Source organism: Arachis ipaensis, chromosome B3 (genome assembly GCF_059453495.1).
Source record: "Arachis ipaensis isolate K30076 ecotype BB chromosome B3, ASM5945349v1, whole genome shotgun sequence".
NCBI classification, from domain to species: domain Eukaryota; kingdom Viridiplantae; phylum Streptophyta; class Magnoliopsida; order Fabales; family Fabaceae; genus Arachis; species Arachis ipaensis.
The window spans coordinates 145,316,725-145,330,093 of record NC_142438.1 but is presented as its reverse complement, the minus strand read 5'-3'; the positions used below and the strand labels follow the sequence as shown (position 1 = coordinate 145,330,093).

Genomic DNA, 13,369 nt, shown 5'->3' with positions numbered 1-13,369 from the left:
ATTTGAGGTATAGCACACTTATCAACAGTCTCTATGTCCCTTGGCATACGAGTAACGACCTTAACCTATCATAATTGTGGATACAACTATGCATGATTAAATTAACTATCCTATAATATTTAAAGTTAAACCATTAGCAGTGGTCCACATAGTTTTAGCACTATGTAACAGAAATTATTAATTAAAAGATGTTCTATCCCGTAAACTTTTATAACAAAGAATAATATATTAGATGATTTAGGCTGTGTTCCTGAGCTAGTAGTTCTCAGACAAAGAATAATCACCAAAAAGAAAAAAAAAAAGGAAATGTCATAACATGCTTCCACTCTAGATAGATATGCCTGAAGGCCTTAAAAAATAGCAATAGCCTTCTTCTTCTTGTACTTTTTGGCAGTGACAATGTACACCAACAAATTTAAGAAACTAAGTCCAGCTAAAAGCCAGAAAAAGTAATCAAGATGACCTTCGTTCAAGTTATCCGGTATCCATCCCGGTTTTCCGCCTTGTGTCGTAAAGTGAATTACCACGGTAAGAATGAAAGAGCTCAAGTAGTTCCCCAGTGCAAAACTCACAAGTGGCAGTGCTGTGCATAAAGACCGCATAGCATCCGGAGATTGATCGTAGAAGAACTCAACCTGTCCGGCGAACATGAATACCTCGGATGCACCCAATAAGAAGTATTGAGGTATTTGCCAGAGCACACTAATGGGTACAGCAACATGTTTGTCAATAAGGTCGAGCTCTCTCGCACGCTGCAGACGCATGATCTCCACCACAGCTGCGGCCGACATGCATGCAACCGAAACAAGAAGGCCAATTCCCATTCTATAAAACACAGAAATTCCCCTCTCCGTGCCGTTAATTTTCTTGGCAAGTGGAACAAGTATCTTGTCATAGATGGGGACCCACACAACAACACTTATCACATCAAAACATGAGAGGGAAGCTGGAGGGATCTTGAAGGAACCGATAGTTGTGTTCATCATCGTTCCTTGTTCCACAAACAAGGTTGCCATCTGGGAATAGACAGCAGCAAAAATGATTCCTGAAGCCCAAATTGGGAACATGCGGAGCAAGATCTTCAGTTCCTCAACTTGTGTCACAGTGCAGAGTCTCCATGGATCAGGAAAATAATCAATTTTGCTCTCAGCATCAGACACTATAGCTGCTTTATCGAGGCACCTACATTGTATTCAAAACAAAAATCACTTGGAGTTATAGAAGGTGCTGAGCAGAAAAACCTGTTCTGAAGTTAATTGGCCTGTCAAAAATAAAAAGGGTAAAAAGGAAGAACTCTAAAGCAGCTTGGAACACTTGAGCCATTATCAATTGCATATTCTTGATCAGAAGTTACTCAAAAAGAATGTCACAATCTTCAAATTTTAGCATACAATTTTCTGATGCAATAAACATTTTAAAAGGAAAAGAAAAATGTTAACATACAAAACTGTCAACCGACAAGATTAAAAAAACAAGGTAAACGAAAAGCAAGAAAGAAAATGAAACCTTCCATTAGCCTACATGGGGTAGGTTAGATATGACATTGTTCAAGTTTTTATATCTGCCATACATTGAGGATAGTTGTGATAGCAAAGCAGTTCTAGCAATGAAGGAAGCAGTAAGTACATAAAAAACTTAAGAGTCCTTGATTTATTTAGTCTCTGAATTTATTATGTGCATAGCAAACTAATGATTCCTTTATATTTTCTTTTAGGAGATTAATTGGTAACCCCTGATGTGGCATCGTAAGTGTCTACTTGGACATTTAATTCCACAGGACAGGTAACTGCACCTGCCTAGCCATGTGCCCCTCAGCCACGAAGCTTTTTAGATAGGACACTTGAACCCCCATTCATTTCTCAACTGCAAACAAGGGACAGATTCACAGAAGCCATCAGGGAGGTAGCATACAGCAAAAGAAAGATAGGAAGGTAGCAAACCCTTACCTGAAAAACCTATCCTTACGGCTGATATTGCACAAATAATCAACACATAGAGCCTGGTAAAAGGTACACGGTCTGGAAAGATTTAGCAAAAGGATCAACTAAGGAATCTGCAGTACATAAAGGACAAATAGAATTTGGGAAGGACTAATTAGAAGAAAATGCTTGGCCTGTCTATTTTATTTTTCTTCAGCATATACATTTATTTTTCTACAATGTTTAGATTGCAGTATCAATTATGGGCTTAACATCTTGTAGTACTACATCAAAAACAATATTTTGCTAGGGTTAAAATTCCAATTTGATGCTGAATTTGTATCACAATTCCCAAGTTGATGCCTATCTGCAGGATGCAGCAAATCTTCACAGCAAAAGTATCGGTGATAACAATACTACATGAGCTATACACAACAACTTTCAAGAAAGATGGTTCAGATAGTCCAAAAAACCAAATATTAATATAGACTAACGGTCTTAGCTCCTTAACACATGCCGCTAATTCTCATCCGAGTTAATGGTGAAGTGAAAGATTATCATGTAACATTCTGATATCCATTCATTTTTTCTTCTTGTACTACTCTAACATTTAAATGAGAAATTAATCCTTACCTTCTTTCACTCCAAATTCCTCCTTCTAATCATGCATCTAGGGGACAAAACAGTGACATCAATTTGAAGGAGCAAAATAAAAAGGAAAATTTTGCATAATCATCTTAAGGGGCATAGCGTTTGAAAATTCCTACCTAAAGAACATAGCAGAAGTACAGGGGCAGGGGTGTGCATGAGAAATATAACCTGCATATAGCTTGAGTTGACAGTACAGAGACACTTAACATGCCACATCAGGGTTACACTATTTATTTCAGTTAATGAGAGATAACAAAAGACTTAACTTGTTATGGGTTTTAAGATTTTACGTAATATTCAGTGAGTAAATTGCAACTCCAGGATATTTTTCACAAAAAATGTTGCCTATGAAGAAGTAACAGCTGGAGAAAAGTCAAAACTAGCCCCAATGCTGTGACAATGAAAAAAGCTATTAACTCCGACAGGAGAACTCAAAGGTATATAAAAATCACCTCATGTCATCACTATGCTCCAGTTTGCGGCTCCCTTCGATAGCAGATTTCTTGTCTGCTGTCTCATACAGGAGACTGCTATCCTCAGGGACAGCCAACTCCTGCTTTCGGGCAGATGCTACCAAAACCTGGCAAATTCTTTTAATGGGGCTCCCCCCTGGTTTTAGAAACCTATAGATTGGTGTGCCTAAAAAGAAGCTTACAATCGATACTCCCATAAATAAAGCGGGAATGCCAAAACCAAGAGCCCATCCTACATTGTCTTGAATCCACACAATGAAGGTGCTTGATGCAAGAGCACCTAGGTAAATAGAGAAGTAATACCAGTTGAAAAAGGATGCTTTAGTAATTCTTTCCTTAGAATCAGTATCATCAAACTGATCTGCCCCAAAAGATGACACACATGTTTTTACACCTCCAGTTCCAAGGGCAACCACATAGAGACCAAAGTAGAACACAAAATATTGTGCAGGAGTAGCTGGAGGACAATGAGAACCCAAGCATTCAGGAGGCTTCAAAGCAGGAACTGATGCAGAAAGAGTCAATATACACAGCCCCTGCATGAAACAACCATTCACATATTACAAATATGAAAAGACAATTAACAGCAACATGCAAAGCTGTAGTAAAAAAACATAATAACAAAGAACACTAGCATGGTGAGAAACCTAGATTTGAAGTAAAAGCAGTGTAAAAGAATGAAAAAGTTTAGATCACAATGCACCTAAAACTGATATTCAGATCCTTGTTTTTGAAGTTTCTTTGAGGGCATAATATTTGTTTTCTTCCACATCTTTCACCTTTTCCTACCCATGTACAATGACATAGGAGAATTCGCACTCAATGCAAAGAGCCGAAAAAGAGCACCTAGAAATCACCTAATATCATCCTATACACATTACAAATTTACTTGTGCAAAATACTGTGCAGTGCACATGCCTTGACTGCACTTACAATTCTTATGCAAGGATATATCTTTGATAGATAAAATCCATTTATGAAAACTTGAATTATTCAACACACTGAAAATTACTATCTTCTATTCACCAATTTTGCTCCAGATCCCTGTTAAACAATCATCATGCTTTCTACTAGCAACGAAGATAATAACATGTATTTTTGTATAATTTATAGCATGTCGAAATCAGAATATAGCGAGAATAACATGCCAACAATACTAATCTTACATGAAAGCCATGGAAGTACTACTAGTACTAGAGAAGAAGAAACTTATCATAAGAATGAACTCGTTTAATAATGTCTGTGAAGAGAAGAAAGTTTCAAAATGGATATATGACTAGAAGAAGAAAGCTGTTTCATCCTATTACCAAGAAATAAATAGTGGAAAAAACACCAATTGTCCAATATCTTCCCCAATATGTATCTGCTAGAACAGCTCCAATCAGAGTTGTAAGATAACAAGTGCCTTGCCAGATGGTAACATTTTTTGCAGCAGAGGCATTTCCTTGATGTAGTTTGTTGGTAAGATAGGTAACAAGATTTGTTAAAATACCAAAGAAAGCCAAACGTTCACAGCACTCGTTTCCTGTGATTTATATTAGATAAAAATGTTATAAACAAAATAGATTATAGATTATTTGTTACATAAGGGTAATGTAAAAGCTTACCAAGGATAAATGCACATGCTCTCCACCCGCCAGTATTCTCCTTAGGAACTGGGTTGCCTTCATAGTCAACTGTGCCATCTCCTGTATATTGCCTCTCCAATGGATCCTTCGGAATAAAATAAACAATCATGTCACATATTAAAAAAAATCCAATTTTGGAAAAATAGAAAAAGACAATCAAATGGGGGCAATAACAATCAGAAACAATTTACATTTTCCCTGTAATAATAATTGAAAGTTTTTTTTCCTCCCTAAACTATCACTATTTGAAATCCACTAGACCCCAAAAATCTTTATTCTATCTTGAGGTGAGTCCACACAATAAGGGTAATTTTGTTTTGCTGTGAATAACCACAAGTAATATTCAGAAACCAGGGGGCATATGCAGGGGAAAAACCAGAGTAGCTAAATTGTGAGCAAACAAGTAAGTTTTCAAAAGAGACTCCCTTAATCAGCCACCAAATCACAAACATTTAGGATTCTCCTCCCCCACAGCAAGTTTCAATTTCCTTTTTTTTTACCCTCCTTTTCAATCCATAATTACTTCTTATCATGATTAGGGTTACCATAGTTGTGTTTGTTGTTATCAGAAAAACAAAAAAAGCCAAAGTACCAACTAACATCATAGACAAGGCAAAAAGATATGAAGTTTGAGAGAGAGAGAGAGAGAGAGAGAGAGAGAGAGAGGAACCTGAAGAAGAGGTCCTTCTTCGATTAGTGCTGCATCATCAAAGGAACCCATATTCCCAGAGGAACCCATTTCCTCATAGGAACCTGAGGAATCCATTTCAACTGTTTATTGTTTCAGAACAGAAACCCTCTGTTCTGTTTTCGTCAGAGAAAATTGGAGAATGAAAGCGATGATGAAATATTAAATGAGTACAAGAATGTGTCACACTTCTCCTTTATTGGCGTTTCCTTCAAATTTATAAGAATAAAATATTCCTTTATTATAATAATAATAATAATAATAACAATAATAATAATAATAATAATAATATATTGATAGGAACGAAAGAATACAAAGTACCAACCAAAAATGAAAAAAAAAATGTGTAATTATGTGTGTAACAAGTGATAATTGAGAAAAGTATATAAGAAATTAAATGGTGTCACGTGGTTAAATGTGATTGGAACGCCGACCTTTCTTTGATCAAGAAGCAAGTAGCAACAGTAAAGCACGAAACTCAAGGGTGTGACTAACAAACTAAGAATACTGATAGCTTACGCCTCTTTATTCAATGATGATCAGCACAAAACTCTAAACCGCATTTATTTTGATACTCCAAAATTATATGGAATTTTAGTATTTTTAATATTTAAAATTTTGTAAAATTTAAATTTTAAAAAAATTAAAATAAAAAATTTAGATTTATTTTAAATTTTTTTATTTTATTAAAAAATTACTTTATTCTTTTCCTCTCCTCTCTAACCCAAACAGTAAATATTGTCATCTCATTGCCACTTTAAAAAGTGACATTTGATTTTAGTACTCTTTAATTATAACTTTTTAATTATAAAAAAAAAAAATCTATAGATAAAATTTTAGTACTCCAAAGTCAAGAAGAAAAAAAAAATCAAAATTTTGTTTAGTTATAATCTTTTTATTTTATTTTTGACTTGAAATTAAATTATTACAAAATTATAAAAAAAATAAAAAACAAAAATTAAAAATAAATTATTTTTTCATTAATTTTAAAAGTTAAAATATTTTTTATTATTAAATTTATTTAATTTTAATTAAAACTTTAATTTAATTATAAAAAATAAAACAATTTTGTAATTAATTTTAAAAAGATAAAAATATCCTTTTTAAGATAAGAGTTATTTAATTATTTAAAAGATTCGAAATTTATATTTAAAAGATTATATTACTTTTTAAAATTAAAATTATTTAATTTTAATTAAAAATGTAATTTAATTTAATTTTAAAAAGGGCACAACTCATTTTAATTTAATTATAGAAAAACAAAAATATACCATTTTAGGATTAGAAATTTAGAATTGTTTAATTATTTTAAAACTCCAAATATTAAAAAAAATAAAAAATGTTGTAACAGCCACCGCTCTAATGTCTAATCAGAACCTCTTATTTTATGCTTCACTTGTTTGTTGTTACCACTCCCACCACAATCATTCAATTTTCTCAGTATTATATCAAATTCATTCTTCTTTTCTTTTGCAATTATTAAAGTAATAATTGTGAAAAATAATAGTTTATTCACGTTATATTAAATCTAAAATATTTATATACCATATATTTCCTCTTCGAAAACTGACTGTCTGATTTCAGTTTCACTAATCTGACCCTCTGATGTCTTTGCAGTTGACCTCCATAGTTGAATTAACACACCAACCTCTAATATGGCCGAAACACACCACTATTAGATAATATCAAAATAAAAAACTGGTTTGAGTAATCATATAACAATCCATTTCACTCATTTATTCTATATTATCATCTCCATTATTTATTAATTAACAGACAGGATTCGCAAATGTACTAAATTTATATAACATTTTAAATAAAGATAGGGATTAACCTGTAATTCTAAACGGAATAAAAATAAATTATTGTTGAACAAAAAAATTTTAAGGTGAAAAAGGCAATCTCTCTCTGAAAAAGATTGTGTAGCCTCAACACGAGACATGATTTCAGCGTGAACACATGGTTACATGGGACCTTAAGATATCAACAGCGCCATACACATGGTTAGGTGTGTTCTGTTCCTAATTTGTATTAACATGTATTGATTGTATTCACGATTATTAACCCCTTTCACATCACCAATTATGTTTGATTATTCCCATTTATTCTCAGCGTTATATTGTAATTGAAAAACAAAAATACTAAGTAAACAACTAGCTCTGATAACGCATTATGCATGGGTAGTTGGTGGCACATGAAACATCATGTTGGTCTCATTTATGACCATGTCCCACGTAAAAAGCTGTCACAAACATTTCTCTTTACCCACAAGTGTGTTATGTTAGGTAACATCTACATCTACTCTTGTGCTTGTAGGGTTGTAGTTCAATATCCTTGGCTTCTCGCTATGAACACACATTAGCCATAGCCAAACACTGCAAATGGCAGATTGATGAAACACTAAAAAGGTTGAACCACCTTCACTATATTACACAGCTTTAACATGCAGAGGAAGTTGACATCAACTGAATACAATTTCACCTAAGCATTGTAGTAACTAGTAAGCAATGTTTGCCCTACTAGGCATACAAGCTTCCAGCTATTAGTGGAAGAACTAAGAAGTGTACATAAAAAACAACCACAGCAGTGACAGAAACAAACATCAGAAGATGCTCCAACTCCAGATGAAATGTCTGGGAAATCTTTAAGTAGCCTTCTTCTGCTTGTACCTTTTGGCCGCAACTATGTACACTAACATGTTTAACAAGCTAAGTCCAGCTAAGAGCCAGAAGAAGTTATCAAGATGACCTTCATTCAAGTTATTTGGAATCCAACCGGGCTTTCCGCCTTGCGTAGTTAAGTAAGTGACTACAGTAAGAATGAAGGAGCTCAAATAATTTCCTAATGAAGTAGTCAAGAGTGAGAGTGCGCTGCATAAACTGCGCATGGCATCCGGAGATTGATCATAGAAGAACTCAAGCTGCCCTACAAAGGTGAATACCTCAGCTGCACCCAACAAGAAATACTGAGGGATTTGCCAGAATATACTGAGGGGTACAGCAACAGGTTTATCAACAAGGTCAAGCTCTTTTGCAAGCTGCAGACGCACAATCTCCACCACGGCTGCTGCTGACATGCACAGGATTGAAATGAAAAGGCCAATTCCCATTCTTTGCAACTCTGTAAAGCCCCTTTCCTTGCCTGTAAATTTCCTTGCAATGGGAACGATTACCCTGTCATAGACTGGGACCCAGAAAATGACGCTAATGACGTCAAAAGTTGAGAGGGAAGCTGGAGGAATGCTGAAGGAGCCAATAGTGGTGTCCATCATTGTTCCTTGTTCCACAAACAATGTTGACATCTGGGCATAAACGGCTGCAAAAATGATTCCAGTAGCCCAAACTGGGAACATGCGGATCAAGATTTTCAGTTCTTCCACCTGTGTCACAGTGCAAAGTCTCCATGGATTAGAATAGTTGCCAGTTTTGCTCTCAGCCTCAGACACTACAGCAGCTCTATCAAGGCACCTTCATTTAAACAAGAGAATGGCATTTTAGAGGGCAGAACGGTAGGCGTATGGTCAAGAGAGGTAAATGAATTAAGTTGAAGAGTTTCATTTAAGTGTTGACTTAATTTGACAAAGCTGAAACGCAAAATAGAAAAACTCTAATCAATGTAAGATGAACATCCCAGTAATTCACTACAGATGCGTTAAGTAGATCATAGTCAATGGCTTCTCATACAGCTCAGTCAGAACAACATCACTGGATTCCACTTAGCCAAGCCAGATAGATAACCCATTAATATAAAGTAATTTAAATGGCAGGTTTTGATCCACATAATATGCTAACTGGACTCTAATTTTACCATATTTACCTATGTAAACAATTAAACAAAATCCTCACATAAATTCATACAGAAAATAACGAAAAATTAGATAATCCACAATTTTACATTTACAGCAACCACAGTTCATATTCCATCAAGAGAGTCATGGCTAACCACTGATGAAAGCAGATAGCAATTTGCAATCTGTCATGCACTCCAGACACCATGTATAGCCGTATAACATTATTTATCATATCCTGTCAGGCCTTATCTGGTGTGCCATCTTAAGGTACTTGCCAGTGAGACCCTCTCGTTACAACTTCTATTTCTATATTGATCAGTCCTAATGTTTCAAACTACCATTAACAATTTTAATTTGGCAAAAAGACAAACTATATTTAGCAAGAACTTTAGAAAGTTACCATGTGCAATAATATATTGTGTTTCCTATTTTTCTGTGTTATGTTTATAGCACTAGAACAGAAATACCAAGTCAAATCAGTCAATTACCTCAGTTCATCACTATGCCCCAGCTTCCGACTTCCTTCAATTGCAGAGGTCTTCTCAGGTGTCTCATACAGCAGACTACTATCCTCGGGGACAGCCAAATTCCTTTTCTGGAATGATGCTACCACAACCTGGCACATTCTTGTAAGAGGGCTTCCCCCTGGCTTTTGAAACCTGTAGAGGGGTGTGCCGATAAAGAAGCTTCCAATAGCTAAACCCATAAATAATGCAGGAATGCCAAATCCAAGTCCCCAGCCTCTATTCTCTTGAATCCACACGATTAAACTGCTTGATACGAGGGCACCAATGTTGATAGAAAAGTAAAACCAGTTGAAAAAGGATCCCTTTTTAATCCTTTCTTGGGAATCAGTATCATCAAACTGATCTGCCCCAAAAGAAGATACACATGGTTTTATTCCACCAGTCCCAAGTGCAATCATGTAGAGACCAAAGAAGAACACAGCATATTGGGAAGGAGTAGCTGAAGGGCATATCGAACCCACACACTCAGCAGGCTTCAATGCTGGGACAGAAGCAGAGAGAGTCAATGTACACATCCCCTGCATGAAACAAAGATAAGAGATTACAACATGCAATGATAATTGAAAAAGGAAGCATGTAGAAGCAACTCATCCAAGGAAAACAAATTATGCCAAAGGATACCAAAAGGTCGATATAAACACCATATTTCCTGTTACCTATAGCTTCCCGAAAGCAAGGATGAATGATGAACTTAAGCACTATAGTCAGTGTTCAAGTGGAATCCCTTTTACCGTATAGAAGGGGAATAATTTCCACAAACTTTGTTATCCTTCACCATTTTCCAATCATTTACTAAAACATGTCTAAAAAGGATTCATATTTCACATAGAAACAAGACCTGGATGTAATCCAATGACATCACATCACAATTACAAATTTCATTATGTAAAAAAAAGAAAAAAGAAAAAAAAAAAAAACCGTAAAATGCATATGCCTCAATTATGCTTATGCATTGCAATATTGGCATAATGCATGTATGCATTTGCTTCAGCTATCTAAGAAGTTCGGAAGGTTCAGCAGTATATCAAGACATCTGTAGGTGGAATATTAATTGATTAAAGAGAACAAAGCTATATTGGTTTGTAATTACAATGAAGTAAATCATGGAGAAACCAGCAATTGTCCAGTATCTTCCCCAATAAGCATCAGCCAGAACAGCTCCAATGAGAGGTGTAAGATAACAAGTGCCTTGCCAGGTGGTGACATTTCTTGCAGCAGAGACATTTCCTTCATGTAGTTTGGTGGTAAGGTAGGTAACAAGATTTGTTGCAATGCCATAGTAAGCCAAACGTTCACAGCACTCGTTGCCTGTAATCCATATTACATAGATATAGAATGAACAAAATAGATTATGCAATGCATAAGAAAATAAATGAAAAAAAGAATGTTTACCTAAGATAAATGGGCAAGCTCTCCAATTGCCAGTATTCTCCTTAAGTACAGGCCTCCCTTTAAAGTCAACTGAGCCATCTCCAGTGTATCTTCTGCTCTCTTCATCCTTCAGATATGAAATAAACAGTTAGAAGTTATAACCTCACAAGTCACAACATAAAACCACTTTCTAGTACAACACTCACCGACAAAAAGGAAAAAGAAAAGATATAGTGACGTGACCTAAGCACTGTTTTGGATACTACCAAACTGCAGACAAAAGAAAACATAGTACCTCTGGTTTTCGTTAATAGTTCTTAATTTCTTATCCTTAATTCCTCTTCACAAACATGAAGTATATCGATATTTTAGATCTGGAATGTAAAGCAGGTCAACTCATCACACCGATCAAAATGAACACTAATAAACAGAGAAGGGATTTTCAGCAAAGCCAATCCTAATGATTTAACAATCAACATCACAAAATATTAAAAGCAACCAGGATCCTCATTAACTCTTTTGCACTCACAATCTCAAATTTCCTTAAAACAAACCTCAACAACAAGAATTTAAAGATAAAAACACTTTTTTTTTTTTTTTTTTTTGAGAATCTAGGCCAAGTCAAACTCCATTTACAAGCTAAATGATCCATTAAGAAACCTAAAAAATTAATGATGCAACTTCAAGTTCCCATGTTTAGTCAGAATACGTGGTATTTTGGGGGGAAAGATAGAGAAAGGAAGAACCTGAAGAAGACCCTGTTCCACAAGCGACGAATCATCATCTACAGAACCCATATCTGGTTGAGAAGAAGCCTCTTTCTGCTCCTTCTATCTCTCTCCTTCACAGTTCAGCCCTCTTTCCTTGGAGGACAGAGAATGAGAATACAGAGAGCAAATCCTTAATTCTTATGGATGAGGAAATAACCGAATGACCTCGGAATGCTAAAAAACGCCGAATTTGTTTTCTTATTATTGGAAATGGGGTGTGTCAGACACACACCACAGAAAGAGAGAAAAATCGAACGATTGATGAAAGCAAGTTGGATAAATGATAATGAAAACAATAAATAACTGAAATTGAAGGGAAAGAGTGAGAAAGGGAAAGGTTTGGTGGGGGCTGTGAAGGTGAGCAAACCGAGAAAGCAAGCAAACCCAGGTTCCCAAATTTTGACGTCAGAGGACATCCTTTTTTTCTAAAATCGCAATATTTTTCTCCCTACAAAATCGCAAGTGGAACAACAAACTCTACCAACGACTTGTCTTCTATTGCTATTCAAAATTGCTATTTCATGGGGTCAACACTTTTTTCTTTTAAGGGTGTTATTTACATATTAAAATTAGAAGTTAAAGTAAACTGTTATCTTAGTCAAAATTCTCTTAGTGGATCAGTAGATTTTCGTTATCTTATTAATAATTTGGATAAGTATTGGATGAAAGGTTGTTCTGAAAAATTAAAAAATGTTAGTATATATTTTTTAGGTTAAATTTTATATTATTTTAAAGAGTTTAATTTTTGTTTAAAAATGTCGTTTTTATGATATTTTTTAAAATTAAAAGACTTACATCACCTTGATTTAAAAGATATTTAATCATGTAATTGATTTTATGGCTAAAAATACTACTTCAAATTTGGAAGAATGACTTTAGCCTTAAAATAATTTTCATCATTTCATTTGTCTAAATAGAAATTAAGCCAATTAATTTAGTTTTGTTTTTTTATTTTTTTATTTTCTTTTTTTTTTATGTGTAGACACAAAAAATACTATAAAAATATATATTTATGTATTTTTATACATATATATTGATTTACACATATTTTTCGTTAAATTATCAATTATCTGAATAATCAAATATGCCATAGACAATTTTGTTTATAATAATATAATAATATTTTTATAAGATGTAAAATACATATTTTTATATACAGTAATTGATTAATTATTAATTTTTTATGCGTATAATATGATTAAATTTAAATATAGTTAATATCTTTTGTTTGGAAATATGGCACATATAATGAGATGGAAGTAGATTTTTTCAATTTTTTTTTTTTAAATTGTTTAATAAAGTGTAATTTTTTATTATTTAATATTTTTTTTATATATTTTTTCTTAGTCTTACTTAAAGAATATAGGGCAAGAGGCCACACTTTATTAAATAATTAAAGAAAAAATTAAAAAAATTAGATGATCCATTCTCTATATATAAGTCTTTGAAAAAGTTTTATAATAAATTCATAGATTTTTCTAGAAAATAAAATATTAAACAAGTCTAAGAAAAATTTGAAATAGACTGAATAAGTGAAAAAGAAAATATCATG

At 33.9% G+C, this 13,369-nt stretch overlaps 2 protein-coding genes and 1 long non-coding RNA gene across 3 annotated transcripts; all 3 read right to left on the bottom strand.

Annotated features, from left to right (window-relative positions):
- Positions 1–206: 206 nt before the first annotated feature.
- Positions 207–5,713, bottom strand: LOC107632109 (protein NRT1/ PTR FAMILY 8.3). The gene is made up of 5 exons (XM_088508126.1): positions 5,342–5,713; positions 4,651–4,756; positions 4,351–4,568; positions 3,023–3,579; positions 207–1,182 (listed from the first exon to the last, which is right to left on the bottom strand). Exons 1-5 carry the CDS (start codon positions 5,435–5,437, stop codon positions 351–353), a joined length of 1,809 nt encoding a protein of 602 aa, XP_088364252.1. The 5' UTR covers positions 5,438–5,713; the 3' UTR covers positions 207–350.
- On the bottom strand, positions 1,823–2,692 carry LOC148572712 (uncharacterized). Its single transcript, XR_015907210.1, has 3 exons — positions 2,553–2,692; positions 1,947–2,018; positions 1,823–1,863 (listed from the first exon to the last, which is right to left on the bottom strand). It is a non-coding gene; the product is annotated as an uncharacterized LOC148572712 (long non-coding RNA).
- A 2,035-nt stretch (positions 5,714–7,748) lies between the features above and the next one.
- Positions 7,749–12,351, bottom strand: LOC107632110 (protein NRT1/ PTR FAMILY 8.3). The gene is made up of 5 exons (XM_088508125.1): positions 11,794–12,351; positions 11,069–11,174; positions 10,767–10,984; positions 9,638–10,194; positions 7,749–8,826 (listed from the first exon to the last, which is right to left on the bottom strand). The coding sequence occupies exons 1-5, from the start codon at positions 11,842–11,844 to the stop codon at positions 8,004–8,006; spliced, it is 1,755 nt and encodes a 584-aa protein (XP_088364251.1). The 5' UTR covers positions 11,845–12,351; the 3' UTR covers positions 7,749–8,003.
- Between the last annotated feature and the right edge of the window lie 1,018 nt (positions 12,352–13,369).